General features: G+C 42.8%; 1 protein-coding gene across 1 annotated transcript; it reads left to right on the forward strand.

The window, feature by feature from the left end:
- The first annotated feature begins 6,894 nt into the window (after positions 1-6,894).
- NPFFR2 (neuropeptide FF receptor 2) lies at positions 6,895-9,341 on the forward strand. The gene is made up of 3 exons (XM_072863421.1): positions 6,895-7,261; positions 7,835-7,934; positions 8,501-9,341. The coding sequence occupies exons 1-3, from the start codon at positions 6,895-6,897 to the stop codon at positions 9,339-9,341; spliced, it is 1,308 nt and encodes a 435-aa protein (XP_072719522.1).
- Positions 9,342-22,488: the final 13,147 nt, after the last annotated feature.

Consider the following 22,488-nt stretch of genomic DNA (forward strand, 5'->3'; position numbering starts at 1 on the left):
CAAATATAATTTATATTTATACTATATATTATGTTATATTTATATTATGTTTTATTTTCCTAGCGCAAGTAGATGAGTAACCTGCAACTAAGTCTTGTTTTGTTAGTTATAGCAATCCTACTGATAGCGTTCTTCACAATTAGACAGGATAGGAAAAGTTTAAGATGTTTATTTTCTTTGGTCCCAGCTCAGACTACCCAGAAAAATAACTGCTAGGGGAGGATAAACAGCTTAAGTCCAGTCATAAGAGCTCTGCGTGCAACTTCATGATTGGTATGTCTCCCTGGGATTCCCCATTTGAAAATGAGAAATTTGCTTCTCATTGTATACTTGGTTTTCTTCATGGAAGTAAATGTCAGTAAGAAAAAAATTTTTTATGGCACCTTGCTATTTTTAGTGTGGCTTTTCTTTCGCAGCTCCTTTTTCCTAGCTGAAAGCCTACTGTTTCCATGTGATATTCAGTGCTTATTTTGAGCTAAGACACTCCAAGGTATTTCATATAAAATATCATGGAAATTCTGATGTATGCAAAAGTAAATGGAGTACTTGTAAGAGTAAGTTCTACTCCCTTAATTCATAAATATCCTCAGAGTTTGTACTTTGCAGTTCAAGTCTTGAATTATACAGACTGAACACTTCTGCTAATATAGGAAACTGACATGAAGTGCAAAAAGAAGTTAAAACATACCTTAAAACAATTTCCATGAAGTTAATGATGCTCTAATGAAATCTTGACTTGGGAAAAAGGCTGTCTTGCCTGTGGCATTTATCTGGGTGAACCCAGGTGGTCCAGCTTGTTAGTGACAGTTTCTGCACTTCTGCCTGTATGTGAGCCTCGGTCTGGAACTTGGTGTGTGGCTGTTGCTGAAGCCTCGCTCTTTCTCTGGAACAGAAAGCAAAGATGAGCCCTGCTTGCAGTGAACTGCAGACATAAATCCTTCATGTCTAACCTATTGAAATATATGATGCTATGATAAAGTGTTTCTGAAATTTACAGCAAAATGGGAGAACATATTGCCACGTTACCTATTTAGATTAAATGACTCCTTATCTTACAATATTTCCTGGCAGGTCATTCTTTTGAGCCCTCTGATCTTTCCTGTGAATTCCTATAGACTTCCTGTCCTTGAGCCAAATATGGGTTGAATTAAATCGACCAGAAGTAAATGCAATAAATGAAATGAGCCATGAGTACTGAACAGCATGGAGGTATTTTGTGTGTTCTGTAAGCTGCTGTTCTGTTTATGTGCTATTAGGGTGCCTGCCTTTTTGGCATGTCATGCTGCTGTTGCCTCCCGTTCAGCTGGTAACTTGGTACAAACCCCAGATCCTTCTCCATAGTACTGCCACACAGGCAGTGGTTCTCCTGGTTTTTTTTTTCCTGCCTCACTGCATACTGCTGTGCAGTGTGTCCCTGTTAAAGAGCATTTTGGTTCTGAGCTGGTTTCTACAGGAAATCGTCTTTTGCAACCATAGTGCCTGGCTGGCCACTGGACTGCATTCCCTGCTATTGCTTCCTCCAAAAACATGACTTTTAATTGAGCTGGAGGTCACTTGTGACCACTTCCTGTTCTCATACTACTTTACTTGCCCTACTTAATTGTTAAAAATAGCTGCTAATAGCACTTCACTGAGTGCGGAATATTCACAGTTGACCTTTTTTACATTTTTTTTTTTAGGCAGGAACAATTTGTCTTGGTCAGTAGCTTTTTCTGATCCACTGAGTCATAGGATAATCCATGCATTTGTATCTTCCTTTTTTCTAAGACACTCCTAGAATGAGGTACTGCTGTTTTGCCATCCTTCAGTGGCTGCATTTTACAAGCAGGATTTTCTAACTTTTCAGCAGACCAGAGATGCTATCATTTTCTAAGGTCTCCAGGAAATTTCTGTAGTTGACCCATTACTGACTATAGATAGAGCTCAGGATGAGGGAAGAACAAATTTTTTAGCACTTACCACAGTACATTTTCTTTTTGCATGATGACATGCTTCTGTGAGGGTTCCTTATCTTTGTTTCAGCTTCTAAAGCCTCAGAGGGTTCTGTGATGAGGTTTCACATGCACAAAAATCACGATAATAAAAACAGATGGTTGTGCACAAAGGTGAAGGAAGCAGTGTTGAATGGCTCCAGTAGTTACTACATTTCCTCCATGTGACCAACAAAAATAATTGCATTTGTTTCATAATTACCTTGAACTGTTATTGTAAAAATGGAAAATTGATTTTCCATATCCAGTGGAATGAGATTGTCCTGGTTCTGCTATGAGACTTTATACTGCATATGTGTATGTGGGTGCTGTTACGGGGATTTCAACGGTGTATGAGCCTTGTGTGTTTAAAAACTGGGCAGTTTTTCACTAGTGGAGGCTCTTGCTTTACTACTTTGCATATATTCCTCTGGTATATTAAATGAAGTAGGGAGGCCATGCCCTTATCAAATTACCAGGTGGAAGCAAATTACTTTTATTTATCATCTTGTAATATTTATGCATTGCATTATTTTTTCCCTTTTCTTAGATGACTGACTTTTGTCTTCTGTGCCTCTCTCAGTTAGTTATCACTGTCAGTTTTAGCTGGAAAGTACCTTGTGAAAACACAAGGCACTGCCTTTGTTCCTCCTTCCAGCCACTCCTTTTCCACCTCAGCTTCAACGTAATAAAAATCTGTGTACCTTTTCCATTTATTGTAAGCTATGGTATTTGTATGGCAAATTCACTGTGTTTGCTACAGCCACAATGATACAAAATTTCATTAGTGCAGCTGTGATCAGACATCGTAGGACAAACAGACACAGCTCCAATTTTGCCTGGAGGCTGTTTGCGACTTCTTGTTTATCAGTTACAAACATAAACTATTCCAGAGTTCGTTACTGAAAAGGCTGAAAGCTGTTGCTTTACAATACATTGTCAGAAAAAGAGAAAATCCAAGATACGTATCCAAAAACAAATTATAAAATTATTCCTCCTCCTTTTAGTGTGATAAGGTATCATTTCATTTGTCTTAATGAACAGTATTATAAGTAATTAATTAATTCAGTAGAATAATCATTGCACAGGAATGACCCACAAGGGTTTGTATTCCTCATGTTAGTACTACCTGCGAAACAATTTGTACTTATAAAAAGCCTAGCAAAAGCCTGTGTGGCCTGCGAACGGTTGTGTATGGAAGGTCCAAAGCAGCAATAAAATCTGTAGATATTCCTTCTCTGTTCTTGCACAGAGGAACAATGCTCCTCTATCAGGGAATGACAAAGAACTTCTCCCTCATACCATAGGAGACCCCTTAAAAAGCCAAACTACAGAAGGGAAGGAAGGGAAGCCACCTCTACCTCATCAGCAGGGCTGCTTTGTGACAGCACAGCTCCTGTTGGTCATGGGGACTGGGAACACGGCGCGAGGCAAAAGCCTTCTTCCCCAGGCTGGAGTGTCTTTCTTAAAGCACCACCTCTGGGAAGCAAAGGATCATGAAGAAAATTAGTGTTCATTTACAATAATAATAATGAAAATGAATACATTTGTGTCTGTCCTATTTGCAGAGAAACATTGGAGAACATGAACTTAGGTGGAGCCTCAGAGAAGCCAAACCAAAGGAGCCAAATGCATGTTTATTTTTGTTACAGGATGAGAAGGGGCAGAGGGCCTGACTTTTTCCAAACTCTTGGGATTGGGTGTATTGCTACTCTTTGCCAAAATTCTCAAAATCGGATGGGAAACCTACCAGGAGCACAAGTCTTGCGCTTAGTCTGCACGGAGCAGGACTCCCATTTTCTCACACAGCTGCATTTATGGTCTGAAATGCAGCAATTAGTCTAGGGCAGCTCTAGGCCTTGCTTCGTGTGCTCCAAACACATAACAAGCATCAGATTACCGGCACCGTCTGCTCCATTTCTTGCTATTTCACTTTCCCTGTGTAAACCAAGCTCCTTGCTTGCTCTCATTGCTAGCCAGCAGGAAAAGAAGGCTTGAGTGCAAGAGCCCTCGCATTTCTAACTTGATTAATACCATTGGTTGGCAGCCTCAGAAGTGACTTAGAGCTACAGAGCAAACACGTGTTTGCTTGTTCGATTCCGTGTTACAGATTTGGGCCTCATCCAGCATAGCCTGCCAAGCTAGGCACCCCTGTCCCGGTGAAGGAAGGTCCTGTGGGAAGCCCTGCTTCTCGTCTAGATGGTCATCTCCCTGGGCAGGGAGAGCTTGGCCTCCTGCTCCTTACTACCCTGAGAAACTGGCTGGGGGAAGACAAGGAAAGCGAGCAACAATGCCTGTTGCTTGTCACGGGCCGAAAGGGAGCGCGAGAGATGCTGAGCTTTAAATGGGGTTTTAATGGCGCAGCATCTCCTGGGATTTATAAAGCACAGCTCCAGCTCTGTGACGAAAGGAACAGTGTAAGCTACTATTGTCAAATATCTATATTGGAATTCTGCCGACACTCTTCATCTCGGGCATGTCTGTATGCAAAGGCATCAGTGCCTGCTATCTTGAGCAAATAGTAAAATTGGCATTAAAACACTTTCCACAGTAGTCGACTCTGATCTCTGGCTACTTAAAGCATTTAGCACGTAATATATTTGAATAAAAATATTTTCAATCATTTTAAAAATATCTTGAATGAAAACAATGAAGGTAAATAGTCTTTCTCCATAAGGACAGCCAAAGCGAATATACAACTATTACAGCTAGTTTGTATATACTGCTTTGCTAAAACGTACAAGCAGCCATTTTTTTGCGAGAGATTTCAGATTCTTGTCTACCTACATTAATGTGCAGACGTTTTAATGAACATGTAAAAACACAGACCCGTTACAAACATGGTACTGCTGTTGACTTCCAAAAAGGCAGAAGACGATGTTTTTTTCACTACTCTGCTTGTTCCAAACCTGAGGCGTATCAGAATAAATATTTTTTTTTACTTCACTTGCTACCTGGAAGTAAAACACTTGCAGAGGCTTTGATGTTAATGAATTCCATTGACAAGCGAAATATAGAAAAGCTGCAATGCTTTCCTGAGAATGAGGTGTGAGTAAATATATCAGGGAACAACAGGCAGCGACAGAAGGTAAATTAGAAACTCTTTTAAGTAAAACCCAGCAAGCAGAACCAAGAAAAACCACCTGCCCTTTTAGCGCTGGTACCTAACGCTCATTTTCTTTGCCTGGGGAGAGGGCTGCCCTACGCGGAGTGACAACAGAACGTCACCTGCTATCGTTACTCCACAGACACGGGTAAACCAGCGCACACCTCATCATCAGGTATCTGGGGAGGCAGCTGCAACCTTAGCTGCACAAAAAAGGGCCTGCTCCGAGTTTCCTTTCGTAAGGGAAGAGGTGTAGCCAGCACTTTCCTTCCCTCACATACAAGCCCATCAGGATTTGGATACTTGTGCCCTAATTTAAATTCCATTTATACTAAGGAATGGGTAAGTGTCCTAAAGGCACCTGCACCCATACATTAATTTTATGCCTTCTGCCACCAATTAATTTTGCTGTTCTTTTAAGTTAGGAACACCTCCATCGCCCTGCCTCTTTAGGCGTCTCCATCTGGTAGATAAAATTAATGTGGAAAAAATTTTTGAATGCTGCTTCCAAGTCAAGTTATCTGACATCAGCTGTAAATGTCAAGATGCCAGTGTTGGCCTGTTATGTAGACTGATACCATTTCTACGTGAGTTGTATAATACTGGTATATACTGTATAATAACGTTAGAAGTTTGTCACAGTTAAGATTTGATTTAGAATTTCAGTGCAGCGTCTCGTACAACTACAGGTTCTACAGGGCAAGAAAACAGATTGTGGCCTACAAAGTTAATCTCAATCTGTAATTTACAAGTAAGTAAATTTGGGGCATACAAATTCTGTACCTGCCTTAAACTGATTCTTTCAGCTCCATCAAGCGGTCAAATAAAAAATCTTGCGTCCCTTATGTTCATCAAGCCATCACACCAGCAAAAGCATTGCTACTACAACCCAGCAGGCATGGATACTTGTAGCTTTAAACTGAGATGATACAATATCAAGCAAGTTCAGACTTGAAAAAAATCTCTCTTGGAAAAAGCTTGTAGTTTTTGCCAACAGTAATCTAATAAAATATAAAATGGGAGAATTTACTTTACAGTGTGAATAAACCACGTGGGAAAAGTATTACTCACATTTTAGAGCAGGAAAACTGCAACATGGAGAGATTATGAATTCCCCAAGATCACACGGGAATTCAGGAGCAGAGCTAGGAAATGAATCCAGCTATCTTGTACTTCAGCATGTTTTAAACGTAGCGTAGTCCTTCATGTTTGCAGACTCATCTCCTGATCTATGTAGCTTGTAAGCAGGGAAGTGAAATCAACTGTGGACTAATACCAACTGTACACAAAAATATTTCATTTTCAATGAAATGGGATTAGATTTGGATACATTCAGGCAGAAGGTTTCTGCCACTTCAGAGAACTTCAATTTAATCACTGTTTTTCATGGCTCAGCAATCTCACTGTTGCCTAAGTGCCAGATTACTCAAGCTGTTGAGTAAACGGATTTCTCAAGAATTCTGACTATTTTTTTTTCTCAAAATAAACTGTTCAGGTTGTTGGTTTGTTTACTTGACACAACGCAATAGGCCAGTTTACATCCTGTCTGGCTTTCCTCTCCTTTGGGAAAGGAAAGACTTAATTTATAGAGCCTGCAGAAGGAAGAAAACCTTCAGCAGTCTTACTGGTCACTTTTGTATGCCTGTGTTGTAAAATCAAATTCATAGTATTTGTTGCTTTTCCTATCTGGATAGCTCAGAATACGGACTGTTACAATAAGCCGTGGGGGGATGAGCGTACATAAGCTTTGCATATATTTCAGCACACAGTATATCCAAACTAGTCACATGTCTTCAGATCAATTTCAAGCGTACTAAAATGACCTTTTTGAAAATATCTTTTAAGGCGCCTTACAACACGAGTAAGAAAATGAACTCAAACTCTTCATTCGATTGGCCTCACGCGCTGAATTATAATGGGACATACAAGTACCTCTACTTAGAAGGCAACGTCTCCTATGTGGACTTCTACCTTCATCAGCCTTCAGTGGCAGCTATCTTCATTGTCTCTTACCTCCTAATCTTCCTGCTCTGTATGGTTGGCAACGGAGCGGTTTGCTTTATCGTCCTGAGGAGCAAACGTATGCGTACAGTCACAAACCTTTTCATCTTAAACCTGGCTGTCAGCGATTTACTGGTGGGAATCTTCTGCATGCCCACCACCCTCCTGGACAGCATCATTGCAGGTAGGCTGGTCCGCACCACCTGGCAGAAAGAGCTCGAGGGGGCCTCGCCTGCATTTGTGAGCGCTGGCCTCCCTAGGGGCCTGGGAGCCGGGTGCATATTTCTGAGTGGGCTCTATAGGCATTTCAAGCCACTGGAAGTCAGAGGTGAGGAAGACAAGCCTCTACCCACCTTCTGACTGGGGCTGTCCCTGCTGACTTCCACACCCCTCGTCTTTAGGAAGGGATTCTCCCACTGCCAGGTTGTATGTTTAGGAAGACTTGGCGGATGCTGTGAGCCAGATGCAGAGAACAACAATCAACTGTGGTGGGCGATTACCCTTTCTCATCTTGAGATCTCGTTTTAGTGGAAAGTTAAACCACAAATGTTTGCTTTGCTGGTTTTTGGAACATCAGAAAGTCACCCGAGGCATTTGGCAAAGCATTGGTTTACACAACCCCTGCCTCCCTAACTCCTACTATGGCCTGACAGAGCAAAAGAAATGCGTTAGTTCTGGGGTGGAAATTTCCTCTTATGCATACAAGCATAGTGCTGCAGTGAGATGGCGGCAATTTCAGTTGCCTGTTTCCTTCCAGGATGGCCGTTTGGGAGCCTGGTTTGCAAGATGAGCGGGATGGTCCAAGGAATCTCTGTTTCTGCCTCTGTCTTCACTCTAGTTGCTATTGCCGTAGACAGGTAAGATGACGCAGAGACTGTAAACTGTCGCTTTCATCTCCCTCTGGCCACCTGACCATGCTGAGGCCGACTCATTAATCCACACAACACTGCAATAATGAGATGCATTTTACTGCTAAGGCTATTAAGCAAAACAAAATGTGGCCAGGTCTAAAGAGCAGCCATAGCAATTTACTCCTCTACTGTATCTCTTAAAGGTGGTACAGCTGGGCTGCACCTAGCTGCCTAGAATTGGTTTGTTCCTTAGCTATTAAGCTAGATAGCAGAGACACTAGTACCTGCTTTGGTTAAATGAAGTAGCAGAAGCAGCAGGCTGATGCGGAGACAGATCAAAATGACGGAATTTTAACAGCAAATATGACTTTTTTTTAAGATTGTTTTTACCAACACACCTCTTAAATGGAGCAACTAAATGCAACTCCACTGGTTTATGCAGGCTGAGGAGATGAGTCCATCCATACTTTTTAGAAAACATACAATTTAAAATGCGTGTGAACACTTGCCTGTTTGATTAAGCATTCCTTAAATGGCTTCTCCACGTATGTCCCGGGGTGTCTTTGCCACAGGTTTCGATGCATTGTTTATCCGTTTAAGGAGAAGCTGACCATTTCAACTGCAGTCGCCATTATAGCGGTCATCTGGATTCTGGCCGTCGCAATCATGTGTCCTTCTGCAGTCATGCTGCAGGTACAAGAAGAGAAGCATTTCAGGGTGATCCTTGGCTATGGCAATGAAACCCGCCCCGTATACTGGTGCCAGGAGGACTGGCCTAACCCGGGAATGAGAAAGATCTATACGACGGTTCTGTTTGCCAACATCTATCTGGCTCCCCTCTCGCTCATTATTATCATGTATGCTAGGATAAGCATCGCTCTCTTCAACACAGCAACGCCCGTGGTGGGAAAACACAGCCAGGAGCAGCGGCACAGCGTCTCTAAGAAGAAACAAAAAGTCATCACAATGCTCATTATTGTGGCTTTGCTTTTCACCCTGTCCTGGCTTCCCTTGTGGACTCTGATGATGCTCTCAGACTACAGCAACCTTTCAGATATTCAGTTGCAGATCATCAACATTTATATCTATCCCTTCGCTCACTGGCTGGCCTTTTTCAACAGCAGCGTCAACCCCATCATCTACGGTTTCTTTAACGAAAACTTTCGCCGAGGCTTTCAGGCAGCCTTTAAACTTCAGCTCTGCTCCAGGGAGATCGTTCACAGAGAGGTCTACTCTCAGCGAGGCCAAAGCAATGCCATTTTGCCAGCAGCCAACTACCAGACACCCCAGGATCAAGCTTGTCAAAATGCTAAGGAGGAGGGGAAGACAGTTAAGAGAGGAAATTGGGTGAATAACCAGCAGGATTTGATAATGGAGGATCTAGAAGAGCCCTGCAACGATGGGTTTAAGTGAAACGTGCTATGAACACCCTAAACGGTTTATGCCTAGCAGAGTTTATTTATCGTGTTGTGAAACTCACGCTCTGTAAGACCTTTCTGACAAAAACATCAAGATGTTTCTGTTTTGAAGGAGATGTGCAACTTGTGTAGTATCTGAACATTTGATACAAGTAGGAAACCAAATTCAGCCCTCTGTGTTACCAGCTTAAGCCAGTGGCAACTCCCCTGCAGTCAGGGCTGACTCACTGCTCTTCAACTGGGCTGGAGCAAAGAGGCGATGAAAACGGGATTACCTTCCATTTACTGTGACATAAGAGAAAAAGAGAACTATGATTATTGACTGGGATACAATTACTCCGGATACTTACTGACGAAGAGGAGAACGTTCATTCATTTTCTTCTGTGAATCTCAGAGCAGCTGAAACAGGGTTGCTTGAACAATATTTATACTAATGTTTCAGCATGTAAGGCTACTTGTTGTTAATACCTACAATTTTCTTCCGATATCAGACAATGAAAGCTTCGCTTCTGTTTGTAGCATCCAGATAGACTGTGGAGCTGGAAAAAGGAGGAAATCACGAGACTTGCCAGGTCCCTGAGCATATGCCCCCTCCTGGGGGTTCGACTGTTGGGGCTCAGGGCAGCTCCGAGCCAGTGCAGCTGAAGGTGTCCCCCTTGTTGCATTAAGAAATAATTTATCTGTAGGCCAAAATACCTGCTGGTAAGATTTATAAAGAAGTCCTCCGCTAAAAACAAAACTAATCCAATAAACTCACTTCTTAATTTAACATAAAATTCTCTTTGTTCAGCAATGGGTCCTCGGTACTACTCTTTTAGCTGCCCCTGTGAAGCGTAAGCCTGTTCCTCAAACTTGTCAATCCATTATTCTATAACTCTCATTAACTGAAATACTGGAGATACAGTCTGAATATTTGAACTGAACTCACCAGTTCCTGGGTCTTCTTGTGGTTGTACTCATATTGCTTCTGCCTGGACGTTTTGAATGCCAACCGGTTCCTGCCCAAATGACAAAAAGTGAGCATCTTCAGTCGCATTCCATTTATTCCCCTTTCTGGTTGCCCCTCTTGTCAATTCTGTGATATTAATTATTGTTGCAGCTAGAGAAATAAATAGGAGGGAAAAGTTGAGACCAATAATTTGAGAAAAAAAATGGCTTTTGTAGTACATTTTTTCAGAGAAACTCAATTCTATTTTGCGGGGGATATAAGTCACCTAAAAAGACTGCAATTTCAATACTAGCAGGAGATAAAACACTTTTAGGGCCCATTCAGTCTGACAGAACTCAGCATGTATAGAGAGCAAACTGGGAAGCATCTCACAGAGGCTCCTGAAATCAGTGAGGAATGCGGGTGAGTGCAAGGACCAGCGTACACAGATCTGCTACAGGATTAGAGCATCCCCATGTCTTACCCTGGGAGGGTCTGTAGGGTCAAATACCGGGTAAGGTCATTCCCCAGTGCAGTCCTTCTTCAGGTAAATGGGAATACCTTTCAGATCATGACCTATTTGCACAATTAAGGAAAACTGACAACTTTTCCAGCTGTGTCATCCCAAACTATGTTCCTGCCTGAATACCAGAAAATAAGGAAAATGTTTGGGGAGTATTGGGAAGAAAAGCTGCCGGAAAGCAGCTCTGATTTCACAGATGTTTTTTATAACGCATTTTATCTAGGCTGGGATTTTCAACGGACCTGATCAAATATGGAGGCCTGATCCTGTTGCGCTCTGTAGAAAACCCCACCACAAAGGCTTTTGGAGCTCCAGGTATTCCACACTTCCCGCACCCCTTCCATCCAGTCCTTTGTCCTTCACCTCTAGTTTGAGAACACGAGACCTGGTTTTTGCCTGTCGAAGTTTGCCTTGCCTGGACTCCCACAGCTTCTTGCTGTGGCCATACTGGGACCGATACTATTTAATATCTTCATCAGTGGCATAGAGAGCGGCATCGAGTGCACCCTCAGCAAGTTTGCGGCTGAGCCCAGGCTGAGCGGAGCAGTTGCTGCTCCAGAGGGAAGGGATGCCGTCCAGGGGACCTCGATGGGTGTGCGGAGCGGGCCACTGCAAACGTGGTGAAGTTCAACAAGGCCAAGTGCCAGCTCCGGCACCTGCGCTGGGGCAATCCCCAGCATCAATACAGAGGGGGGGGTGAATGGAGTGAGAGCAGGCCTGCCGAGGAGGACTCGGGGATAGTGGTGGATGTTAAATTGAACGGGAGCTGGCAACGTGTGCTTGCAGCCCAGAAACCCAGTCATATCCTGGGCTGCATAAAGAGAAGCACGGCAGCTATGTGTCTTGCAGGGCAGGCCCTGTTTTGATGTGAGAGTAATATTTCATATGCTTATACTCGAGACAGCCTCTTGTTGCAGTAGGTGGATTTTTTTCTCAAAAAGCTTTTACCAAAGACATATTTTCCCTGATTAAAACTAAGGACCAGAAGAACTCCAGAGGTCCTGTCCAACCTGTATCGTTTTGTGCTTCTGCATGGTTCAGCAATGTTTCGAAAATATTTTGAAGTGTAAGTATATGCTCATGCTCATCCCAGTTCAGCAAAACACTCAAAAAAAAAAAAGGTACTCAAAATGAGTGCAAGGAAGACATAAAAATGCCCCAAAGTGTTTGGCTCAAGCTGGTGATTCTCAAGACAGCCTTAACATTTCACTGCAGAACCAGGATGCTGAAGTAAAAAACATCAAATGGTTTGCCTTCACTAGACTGGCCTGTGCTAAATACAGAAGTTATGCATGTAAGAATTTCAAAATTAATAAGTTGTGCTTTTTAAAAATTGAATTTCAGGATGCTCTCTGAATGCCACCCTGAAACAGCAAACCCCACTGTGACTCATCTGTAACTATAATACAAAATATAAAAAAGTTTTTAAAAAATTATTTTAAAAAGCAATGTTTCATTCTGGAAACACTGTCTGATGAAACAATTACCCTTTGTGGAAGGAACTGAAGGGACACTGATGAAAGGAAAAGAAAATCCTACAGGCTGACAGGATTTCATGAAGTATGCCAGTTGTCTTAGGAGTACACTTTCTAGTTGGACACACAGCTGTCAACGTTTTCCCATTTGCCCTACATAAAAGGCACATTTGTAACTCGACAGCAGTGAACGCAGCATGTCCTCTGGATTCCTGACAATCCTTGCCACATTTAGGTAACTATTTCATGTTCTGCTTTTTCTTTTATTGTAATTCCAGTAGCACAAATGAAGTGTCAGCCTGTTTGGTTACATGATTGACAACCACACAGCCATTTAGATGTCACTGCACTTTCAATAGGTAGTTGAGAGTTTAATCATAAAAACCCAAGGTTTACCAAACTGAGTTGTTTTCAAGAGATGCCCTTATTTCCGCTCATTTCATGAGCACAGAACAACTCCCACGAGGAGCAATTTAGGATTATTCTAACACCTGACCCGCCCTAACCCTCTCCGAGTGTCTGCTTTACATCTATTCAAGTCACAAGGTTCTCTAACAACCCATTTATTTCACAAAGCAGGAGCAGGCCTAGGTCTCTGCTTTGGTTTCTACTATTCATGCCCAGGAGGCTCACAAGTAGGTTTTAGGACATACCTAAATGACTTTTTCAGCAGCACTAAGTGACTGATTCAAAAACTAGAGTCTATCTGGTACTTCATTAGACACTTCTTTTTACCATAGGAGCCATAGAGGGAACTGAACACCACTTGCTTGTCCTCAGGACCAGTAGCGTTTGTCAGTTACAGCCCACAGCTCAGAGAACCACAGACCTCAAAGCACAACAGATCCAGTTACCATTTACCAACAAAAACCCAAGTAGTAAACATATGCCTTCCACTCTCAAACTGAATTAGAATCAAACATCCTTTGCCACAAGTAAGGTACTACGTTTCCAGAGTCTCATGTTTTATAACCTGCCTGGTCACATTACTTCTGAAGGCTTATAATTCGCACACATTAAGCATCCTCGTTAGCCTGAATGCCATTGATTCATCTTCTTGTACTGCCCTGCTTTTAGACAAACACCTCAAATTACTGTTCAATAACTTGGAAATCCAAGTCAACAAATCCCTAACTGAAATCTGTAAACATATTTCTTTATCTACATTTGGGCCTGGTAGCATTTTAAAAATAGGCTCTGAATGTAAATAGACTGAGTTGTTCAAATGAATAGCATTTTTAAGTTATTATTAATACATTTCTTTTTTTTGTGTTTTACTGGACATTTATATGCTGCCCACAGATGTAAGACAGCAGAGCAAGCCAGCTGTCACCAAATTTGATCCTGCCAAATTTGATCCTGTCACCAAATTTGATACAGGGTCTAGAAGCTGAGGTTTTAAAGTTTCTTTTCACTCCTCCCTCCCTCTGCAGGCATCACCATTTAGGTAGAATAATAAATTGCTGGTACCTGTGCTCTAACTCCCTGTAGTGGCAGTCCTCCCACAGAACACACATTTGGACTGCATTCAGGATCAAGAAAACTTCAACAAATGCATGGAACTGGATGAGCATCTCTTCGGAAAAAATACAAGAATAAAGAAGTATAGGGGAGTTGGTAATTACTGGAAGAGACAATAGTCTCAAAAGAAAATTTTCCCTATGACAAATAATATGAAACCAATACCGGTTGAGTCAAGAGCTCTTTATTGACATCAAAAAGAAATTGCCCAGAGGAAAAAGATCATGTTAAAATCGAGATTGGTTTGGAAGCTGAGGCACATTACTAAATGGGGAAGTGAAGTACATAGATGACAGGGATACGGTAAAAATCTTAAATATATTGTGTTGCCTTAGTTTCCATTATAAAGCAAAAGAATAAGTCTGTCCTCAGGCAGGACACAATGGACATGAAGAGATAAAGATCGTTATGCAGCCATTACCACCTGCAGCTTGCTTGTCTCCTGCAGCCGAAATACTCACGTATTGATTGTCTGGCAGCCTCTTCCGAATCCACCGACTTATGGAGGCGGTAAAGGCCAAACTCCCAAATGGAGAGGTATAAATACATCAGCTTATCCAAAAGGTTTTTGAAGCGGATCCAACAGCAGCTAAACTGTTAAGGCCTTCAGGCTTCTCCGTGTGATGTGGACAACACCGTCAGTTAGAGTACCATGAGACCGCCTCCCATCATTCTTCTTCCTCTGCAGATTGAGTGACTCGTGTACTTTTTAACATCAGTGTCTAAATTATGATTATTTTATCACATGCTGACTATTAAGAACTTGACCTGATCTGCAGAGGGTCCAGGTGACTGAAAAGTCTAGGTAACTGAAATTGTATGTAATAGGAAAGCTATACTAATTGCTAGAAATTCTGTGTAATAAGCTACACTGCTTGCTAAAATCTTTATGTAATAATAAAACTCTATTTATAACAACAGTCCTGTGGCCAGTTGTTCTCATTCTACCAAAGATCCTTAAAAGAGCCTGCCTGTCCCCATAGCATGGTGTGATGAAATCCCAGAAAACCATCCTTCCAAAAAGCTAGCGGGTATTTGTGAAGTACGAATGACCTCAAGCTCATCACACTGAAATCACATTTAAACGCAGGCCCAGGCCCTTGCCTGAGTGATGCTGTGGGTGTGCGGTGTCGTACCTGGCTTTACTGACCTTGCTTGACTTCAGACCTTCCTCGTTGGTACAGGCTGCTCTGGCAACCCCTGGACTGTGGCCGAGCCTGGACAGGAGCGGCTCTGCTCTTCTCATTTGGGTGCTGCTCCCTCATTTGGGAGGTCCCTGCCCCGTTGTCAGCCATGGGTCCTGGCTTGCCTCCCTTGTTGGTGCCGTCAGCCCCTTCTCCTCCCTGCATAATGAAAGAAAAACAAAACAGTTAATTAGAAACTGTATTGAGAAAAGTATGCATTACAGTGCTTTCTGTTTACTTTAATGAACCAAGGAACAGTGGTACGAAGGAAATCGCTTCAAATGAGTGACACTGGACACTGACTCAAAAACTGTATTCAAAACTTACTTATCAGCTGTTTGTTCTCAGTGGAAGATGCTTCAATTTGTGATCACACAAAAGTCTGTCCAAGGCCAAATCTACTAAAACATTTTTACAAATTACATTGACCATGAAAAATATCCTCTTCATTATAAAGTGATTTAGTCCTGAAATCATTTGACAGTTTATAAGAGCAAGTAATGAAAATTATTTTCAACAACACAAGCTTTAGGAGATGGTACAATATCCCTGCTTGAAGACAGAAATTGTCCAGAATCAGCAAGGATTAAGTGTTGCATGGAAGATGGCCAAACAAAACGTGAAAATACAAAATGGGATTACTCTCTAACAATATTGCAAAAATTGAAGCAGTGAAAAATTGAGCAGTGAAAATGCAGTAACGGTGATAGTGTTGCAAAAAGAAAGGCTAAAAATGAAGCTGGGAATATTATCAGGACTGTCATTATTCTCCTTTCAGCATTAGCACGATTTGAGTTGGGCACTGCAATTTCAGAAAGCTGAGAACAAACTCAAAAGAAGTCTAAAAGACAGCAACAGGAAGGAGAAGAGGCTTGGAGAATATCACTGGAAGGGAAGTCCTTAATCATGGAAAATCTTTGACTTCAAAGATGAGCGCTTTCTAAGAAAGAGAAGATCGGAGAGGGGTGAAGGACAAAATACAGTATTTGTCCAATATTTAAGGATTCTTGTAGAGGAAATAGCAAATTATTACCTTTTCTTTGCATGGAGGGTACATAAAGACGGAATGTACTTAGATATGGAACAGTTTAAACATGGTTCGGATCTGGACCTGATTGGTTAGAAAAAAGTCTATAAATCCCTTTATTCAATCTCCCACCTCCAAAAAACCCCCAGAAACAAAAACCCCCGAACAGATAAAAAGTTACCTCTATTTCATAGAGGGGCAATAGTTCAAGCAAAAAAGACAATATCAGCTTTCAAGGTCAGTGTAAACCCTGCTGGGCTTTTTGGTTTGTTTTTTTGTGTGTGTGTGTGTTTTTGTTTGTTGTTGCTGGGGGTTTTTGTTGCTGTTTTGTTTGTTTGGGTTTTTTTGTTTTGTTTTGTTGGTTTTTGTTTGGTTTTTTTTTTTCCCCAGGAAAAGAGGGTATAGAAAGGGAGCAGCTGGGCTAACCCTAAATTTCTGCCTACGTGCACAGATCTATCACAAGAGACAGAAAGCTGAGACCAGCCTAAATCAATGTATACACACTCTCAGAGCCTAGTGTCTGAGCTGGGGGGTGACGGGAGGTACGTGCGGCCAACCTTCCTTCGCTCAAGTGGGAGAAGCTGGTGGTTTTGGAAGTGATGGATTTTAGCTCTCCTGTTAGTAGCGACTCACTTCTGTCGGGACATAAACTGCAAAATGAAGGCAGAATGAAGAATAAAGAGCAGGAAACAATGCAGAAGATAACACAGGTAACTGTGAGCAGGAAGAGACTGACATGAAGGATGAAGAAGGAAAATAGTTGCCGAGATAAGAGTTCTTGCGGAGGGAAGGCATTTGGCAGCTGTTCATGTTTGCAAAGAGCAAAACAAAGAGCTTGGCCGTACGGAAGAGGCACAAGAGATGGGGCTGGAAGTGTTGAGATAACTGGAGTATTGACACAGACCCGTGATGAGGGAGGCTGCAGTTAGTTGGAGGTCCTGGAACTGCAAATAGAAACGCTATTTGATTACAGAAAAAGCCAGGAAGCACTTTGAAGAGGAAGAGAGATAGGCAAACTGGGAGGCGAAGACAGCTAGACAGTAAGTGGATTTTTCAATACTCCAAGCAAGTAAAAATGTTTTTAAAGAAAATAAGAACATCTTGCCAAAACCTTTTTCCATTCCCATCCAAAAATAAAATTATATGCAGTCTCCACGAACCTCAGGAACTCAAGATCCAAAAGCAGTCCATGTGTAGTACATTGCTCCCTTCACTCTCTACCTGTCTCTGGGCAATTTTTTCTTTTGCTATTACAACTTCTCAACATTCAAATGAAGAACTGGTGTCGGTAGCTTTACTACTAGCTTGGATCCCACATAAAAGACAACTAAGCAAGACCGAACTGTACTTGTTGGATCAAACCTAACTGATTCTTCCAAGTCCAGTAGCTCGTGGAAAATAAAGTTACTTTCTGCCTAAAGCTTTGATTCTGCAGATCAGATGACACCGCATATTACTGTAGAATATCTCAGTCCTAAATGCCATCAAAAATGTGAAGTATTTCCTGCCACATAGCAGACTTTACCTAGAAAACTGCCCAAGTCAACAGAATGGAGAAGAAATCTCTTTACACCCACTAAAGATGCTGCTCTGGAACTGCCAAGTTCTGGGTCCTGCAAACATGAACTCTTCATACTTCACTGATGTGAATCATGCTGGAGAAGTCCATGTCCATGACAGGGCACCCACAAGGATTTTTTCAAGTGATAAAAATGTTTAGGTGCTTTGTTCCTTGGGCATTGGTTTGAGACTCTCAGCAGGCTCCAGAAGTGTGGAGGCAGCCCAACCACAAGTCGGTTTTGTAAATCTTGGCATGAATTCACAACCGCTGCCCTTCACGGGAACAGAAGTCCAGCGTCACCATTACTGAAGCCTGAAGAGTTCTGCTATGCCACTGCTGCACGGGCAGGATTGTCAGACTGCAAATCTGTAACTAATTACAGCATGCCTCCTCCTGTTCTTGCCCTCTTCAGTGAAAACAAACTGGTTCCATGTCATTGCATTTCCTGCAGTTTTCACCTGCCTGTGGCGTTAAGAGAGACAGCACGGGACCTTTTCCCAAAATCCCAGGCTAACACATCTTTGGAAGGCTCCTCTGATGCGGAGAATGTCTTTATTTCAGCATTCCTTTAGCAGACAACTCATTTAACGAGTTCCCTGTTCATCAGTGCCCCAAACCACAGTACGGTAATAAGCAATTGACTGCAAGGCTGTGGCAGAATCCTCCTGGCCTATCTTTCAGTTCAGATCTTTTCTTTTTTCCTGTGGCTCTGCTGCTGTCCTTACATACAGCCGCCAGTCTGACTGAGATGTTAAACTATCTGTGAACTGTTCCTGGGAAAAGGAACCGATACTGAAAAGGTACTAAGTATGCCCCACATACTGCTGTAGGGTCACAGCAAGGCTTGCAGGTGCTCAGTCCCACCGAGCGTGTTGGTGCTGATGCCTCGTACAAATAGTTGTACCGTATTTGCCGAAGATGAGGAGATGCAAGCTGACAGCTTCCGTGAGAATAAAAATGCTGGTCCACCGCCTTCCGTGTTTTGAATGTTAATTATAGAAATCGTGCTGTCTCATGACGAAGAAAAACAATGCCAAATGACTGGGAAAAGATACGCACCTGTCAACACATAACTTCTCCGATGAACAGGGCATGGAAGTAACAGCTGTATTTGCATTTCTCTAACCTCCGGCTTTCTCACCACAGTATGTTTTAGACTTGGCATCAGGCGAGCTTCAGTTTCCAGGGATGAATCAATAAGTTTCGTAAATCAGCTTGGACCAAACAGAACTAAACACTACATACATTCTGGCATTAAATACTGTATAGCACTCTGGTCTGAATTTGCAGCAGCAGCTGACAACCAGAAAGAACTGCCTGAAAACCATATAAACTATTTGCCCCACCACGGGCAAGGAGCTTTCTTAGAGTCTTCAGTCTCAAAGATGACCATAGACATGTTTTCTGTGAAAGGAGAGCATAAAAAAAGAAAGAGGAAGAAAAATTTCTTACAGCTATGCTATCTCTTCACAATTTTAATAAAGAAATTTTTGAAAGCCAGGAAGCATATGTGGTTTACCCACACTGTAAAACTTCCTGTGCTGTGGTTTAAGAAGCACTCTCAGTTTGCAAATATTGAGCTTTCCAACAGCTGTCAGGGTCCAAAGATAGAATCGTTGGCTCTTCTCAGGATTGTAGCAACAGCAACCACCTCCCAGAAATATGACTTTGGTGTCACCAAACATCCAGTGGCACGATACACATCCCTGTCTTACTCAGTACTGCCTTGAAATAATTCACATTTGCTAACAGTTCCCCTGAGCTTTGATTTAAGCAACAGCTCCCGTGCAACCCCACTTCCCCCCTCCTCACCATACACACACAAACACACTGCTCCTGCTCTCTGGGTACGCTATGGCAGGGGCCGGCAGAGGTGGAGCAGGTTGTTCAGCAGAGGAGCAGCACCTTGTCTTTCCTCATCATGTCTCACTCCCAAATTGTTGCTCTGCAAGAGGGGTCTTCCAGACTTTAAGACAGGGACCATCATGGTCAAGACAGACCTTTAGAAGAGCTGGGAGAGACTTGCCCTTTCTGAAGACAGAGAAAAAGCCTTCAGATAAGTATTTTTGCTGTAATCTGGTAGACAATGCTTAAAAACCTAGTAACTGCTATCAGTCATTCCTGGCTATTCGATTAAGAAGAAATCAAGTCTTCAGCCATATGCGCCAGACTGGCAGATGCTACATAGAAATAATTCTCTAATCTCCCCTTCACAGCGCTCCGCAGCATGCTTTTTTTCACTGAGGAAATAATGAGTGTTTCATCTCCCTGGGCACGTGCCTCCAAAGCTGTCAGCACCCTGGCTCCGTAAACAGAAGGAAAACATCTGTTCCCATAGCGCGGCCAATGGCTCAGACTGCATGCCCGGCCTTCTACTTCAATCGTCATCTCTAACAAACTGTTTCAATAGAAATATTCTTCTATCCCATGCTGTGGCCCTTCCACGAACAGTCAAGATAGGCAGTAATGGACAAAGATCCCACAAAGCCAGTACCGCCTGCTTTCTCCAGCTTATGAGGTAGAGTGGTACGCAGACTGACGGCAGAGCCCAGCTGGTAGAATGGCTTTCGTTTCATTTGCCCGAGAGACCGCCGGAGCACCAGACATCAGTGGACACCACAGATGGCAAATCGTACCCTTTGCCACTTGTTTGGCGTGTGCCTGCATGTGTGTTTGTTCTGTGGCACCGTCACTGCTCTACCCTAACAGCCAAGTTAGGTGGAGAGATGCGAGAGGAAGACTTAAGGAACAAACGTGGCATTTGCAGAAGATAAATTATTTCCAATCCCTTGTCAGGCTCGCTCTCTCTCAGTGGTGGAAAACACTACTCCCTACGTCCATTCACCAAACCACAACTTTGTGCGCTGTGCTGGAGCTCCAGGCTCAGGACACCTGCTTAGAAAGTGTCACTTGCTTAGCAACAGAAGCACAAATTGCAGCAAACACACAGTTGGTATCAAAGCTAAAATATCTCTACAAAGGGACGGCAAAGCAAAATTACACTGACAAAGGCCCTGCATCTTGCTGCAGCATTCCACCACTGTCAGAAGACTGCTTTCCTCTCTCTGTTTTCTGCTGCTTATTAGCAAAAACTTCTCCCGCAGCAAGTCTGAGGCTGGAATTTTCTAGTTACACACCCTGTTCCTGATACCTCATTCAGGGCCCTGGGGATACTGCTGTCAGTAGTGACTTCCAGGATTCTCTCACTACAGATGCCATCTTTGACTTAGCCTGCTGTCCCATCACTGCACACCTCTGGGACTGAGCTGAGCTGTCTCTCTTTACTACGGAAATGAGCTGCCTGGAATTATTCTTCTTTTTCCTAAAGTTTTCTTCTTACTCTCACAAGCAGCTCTCTTCCAAGGACTTACATTCACACTTGGTGTCATTTTCAGTCTAAAGCCAAGCCATAAAAATAACATTCAGCTTTCACATGTACTCTGAAGAAGATTCCACCCTGCCTGTTCAAGCTTATCACCACCTCTGCCACCTTATCTCACTGTCACTGTTCAGCAATTTCTTCATGACTTGCGGCTACACTAGGTGAGGCAATTCCTTTTCACCATGCTCTTTAATTGCTGATAAAAGGTAATCCCTTCAGGAAACGCTCTCGGCACTCTCGGCACTTTGGGTTTTTTCCCCCACGGAGTTTTTAAAACCGCAGATTAGGGCTGTTAGTACCAATGGTTTCTTTTATAGTTATCCTAGAAGGTGTCTCTGAATTCTGCCTCCCTGAAGAAGAGAACCGTGCTGTTCCACTTGGGTCAGGAGACCCAACCTGGTGGCATCCAGCCAAGAACCATACAACTTAAGTCAGGCGCTCCACAGAGGTGGGGAGCTGCCTGTTTGCTGGCAGAAAAGTGCAACAACCTGGAGAGAGTCTCATACCATTCACAGGTGTTTCAAGGACAGTAGATCATCAGCAAGCTCTAGAAACCACACTGTGCCTTACTACTTCTGGACGGAGGGAGACAACATTTAAACCTGAGATAATACAGGATGAAAGCTATCCTCTTTCAGTGAAAAATCGTATCAGGACTCTGGCCTAGGCTCCGAGATACACTTGGATTCTCCTTACCGAAGCTCTTGAAAGACAGAAAGGGATTCCCAGTGCAAACATATTTCTCTGAAGTTTCTATTCTGTAGCACTTAAACTGAATCTGAAGTTGGAGCAGCTCCAGCAGGGCAGGTGCTCCTCTTCTTCTGACCTGAACAGGACCTGTAACAAGAGAAGCAGCAGTTATCACAGTGAAGGGGCTGCACCGTACGGATGGGCAGAGCCACATTATGACACCACGGACACTCGCTGCCTCAAGTAGGGATATTGAGGGACATTCAGACTAAAAGATGTAGGCGGACAAACCCATGACTGAAGGGGTAACGTGACCGGGACACGTTTGTTGACCACCAAAAATTACTTGAGTCCAAGTATCATATCACCTCTGAGTTCCTCAATATGTCACGGCTCTGGTACTCATATTAAAATGTCCCGCTTTACACTTGTCCCAGTGCTAGAAGTAGTTGCAAAGCAAGTGTACTTTTAAGAGCTCCGAATCCAAAAGGCAAATAAAAAGAACTCAATGCTTGTTTGTTTTTTAGGGAGAAACAAACTGAGGATTTCTCAATGTTTCTCCTTCCCTTTGCACGCTCTGAACTGACAACGCTCATGTGCTGTTCTGGGCTTTCTCTCTCTGGTACTCTCTTCAGTACTTACCTGTGTGGCCTTGCCATTGCAAGCTTTTGGGTGCAAGGACCGTTTCTCATTAAGCGACTGTATGTTGCCTAGTGAAAGAGGTCCTCTTTCACACATAACATTTGTAGGCGTACTGTTAATATTAACAACTGACTCATCACTATACTGCTAAGAATTAAGGGACAGCTTTGCCATCTTCCAAAAATTGAATATTTCATTGCCTGTCTCA

The sequence above is a fragment of the Ciconia boyciana genome, chromosome 5 (assembly GCF_034638445.1).
Source record: "Ciconia boyciana chromosome 5, ASM3463844v1, whole genome shotgun sequence".
Taxonomy (NCBI): domain Eukaryota; kingdom Metazoa; phylum Chordata; class Aves; order Ciconiiformes; family Ciconiidae; genus Ciconia; species Ciconia boyciana.

Bases quoted from the DNA above. Each gene is read 5' to 3' on its own strand.
- NPFFR2 (XM_072863421.1), top strand. From the start codon at position 6,895: ATGACCTTTTTGAAAATATCTTTTAAGGCGCCTTACAACACGAGTAAG. The intron at 7,262-7,834 runs GTAGGCTGGTCC...GTTTCCTTCCAG, and splicing joins CCTGGACAGCATCATTGCAG to GATGGCCGTTTGGGAGCCTG. The intron at 7,935-8,500 runs GTAAGATGACGC...TCTTTGCCACAG, and splicing joins GTTGCTATTGCCGTAGACAG to GTTTCGATGCATTGTTTATC.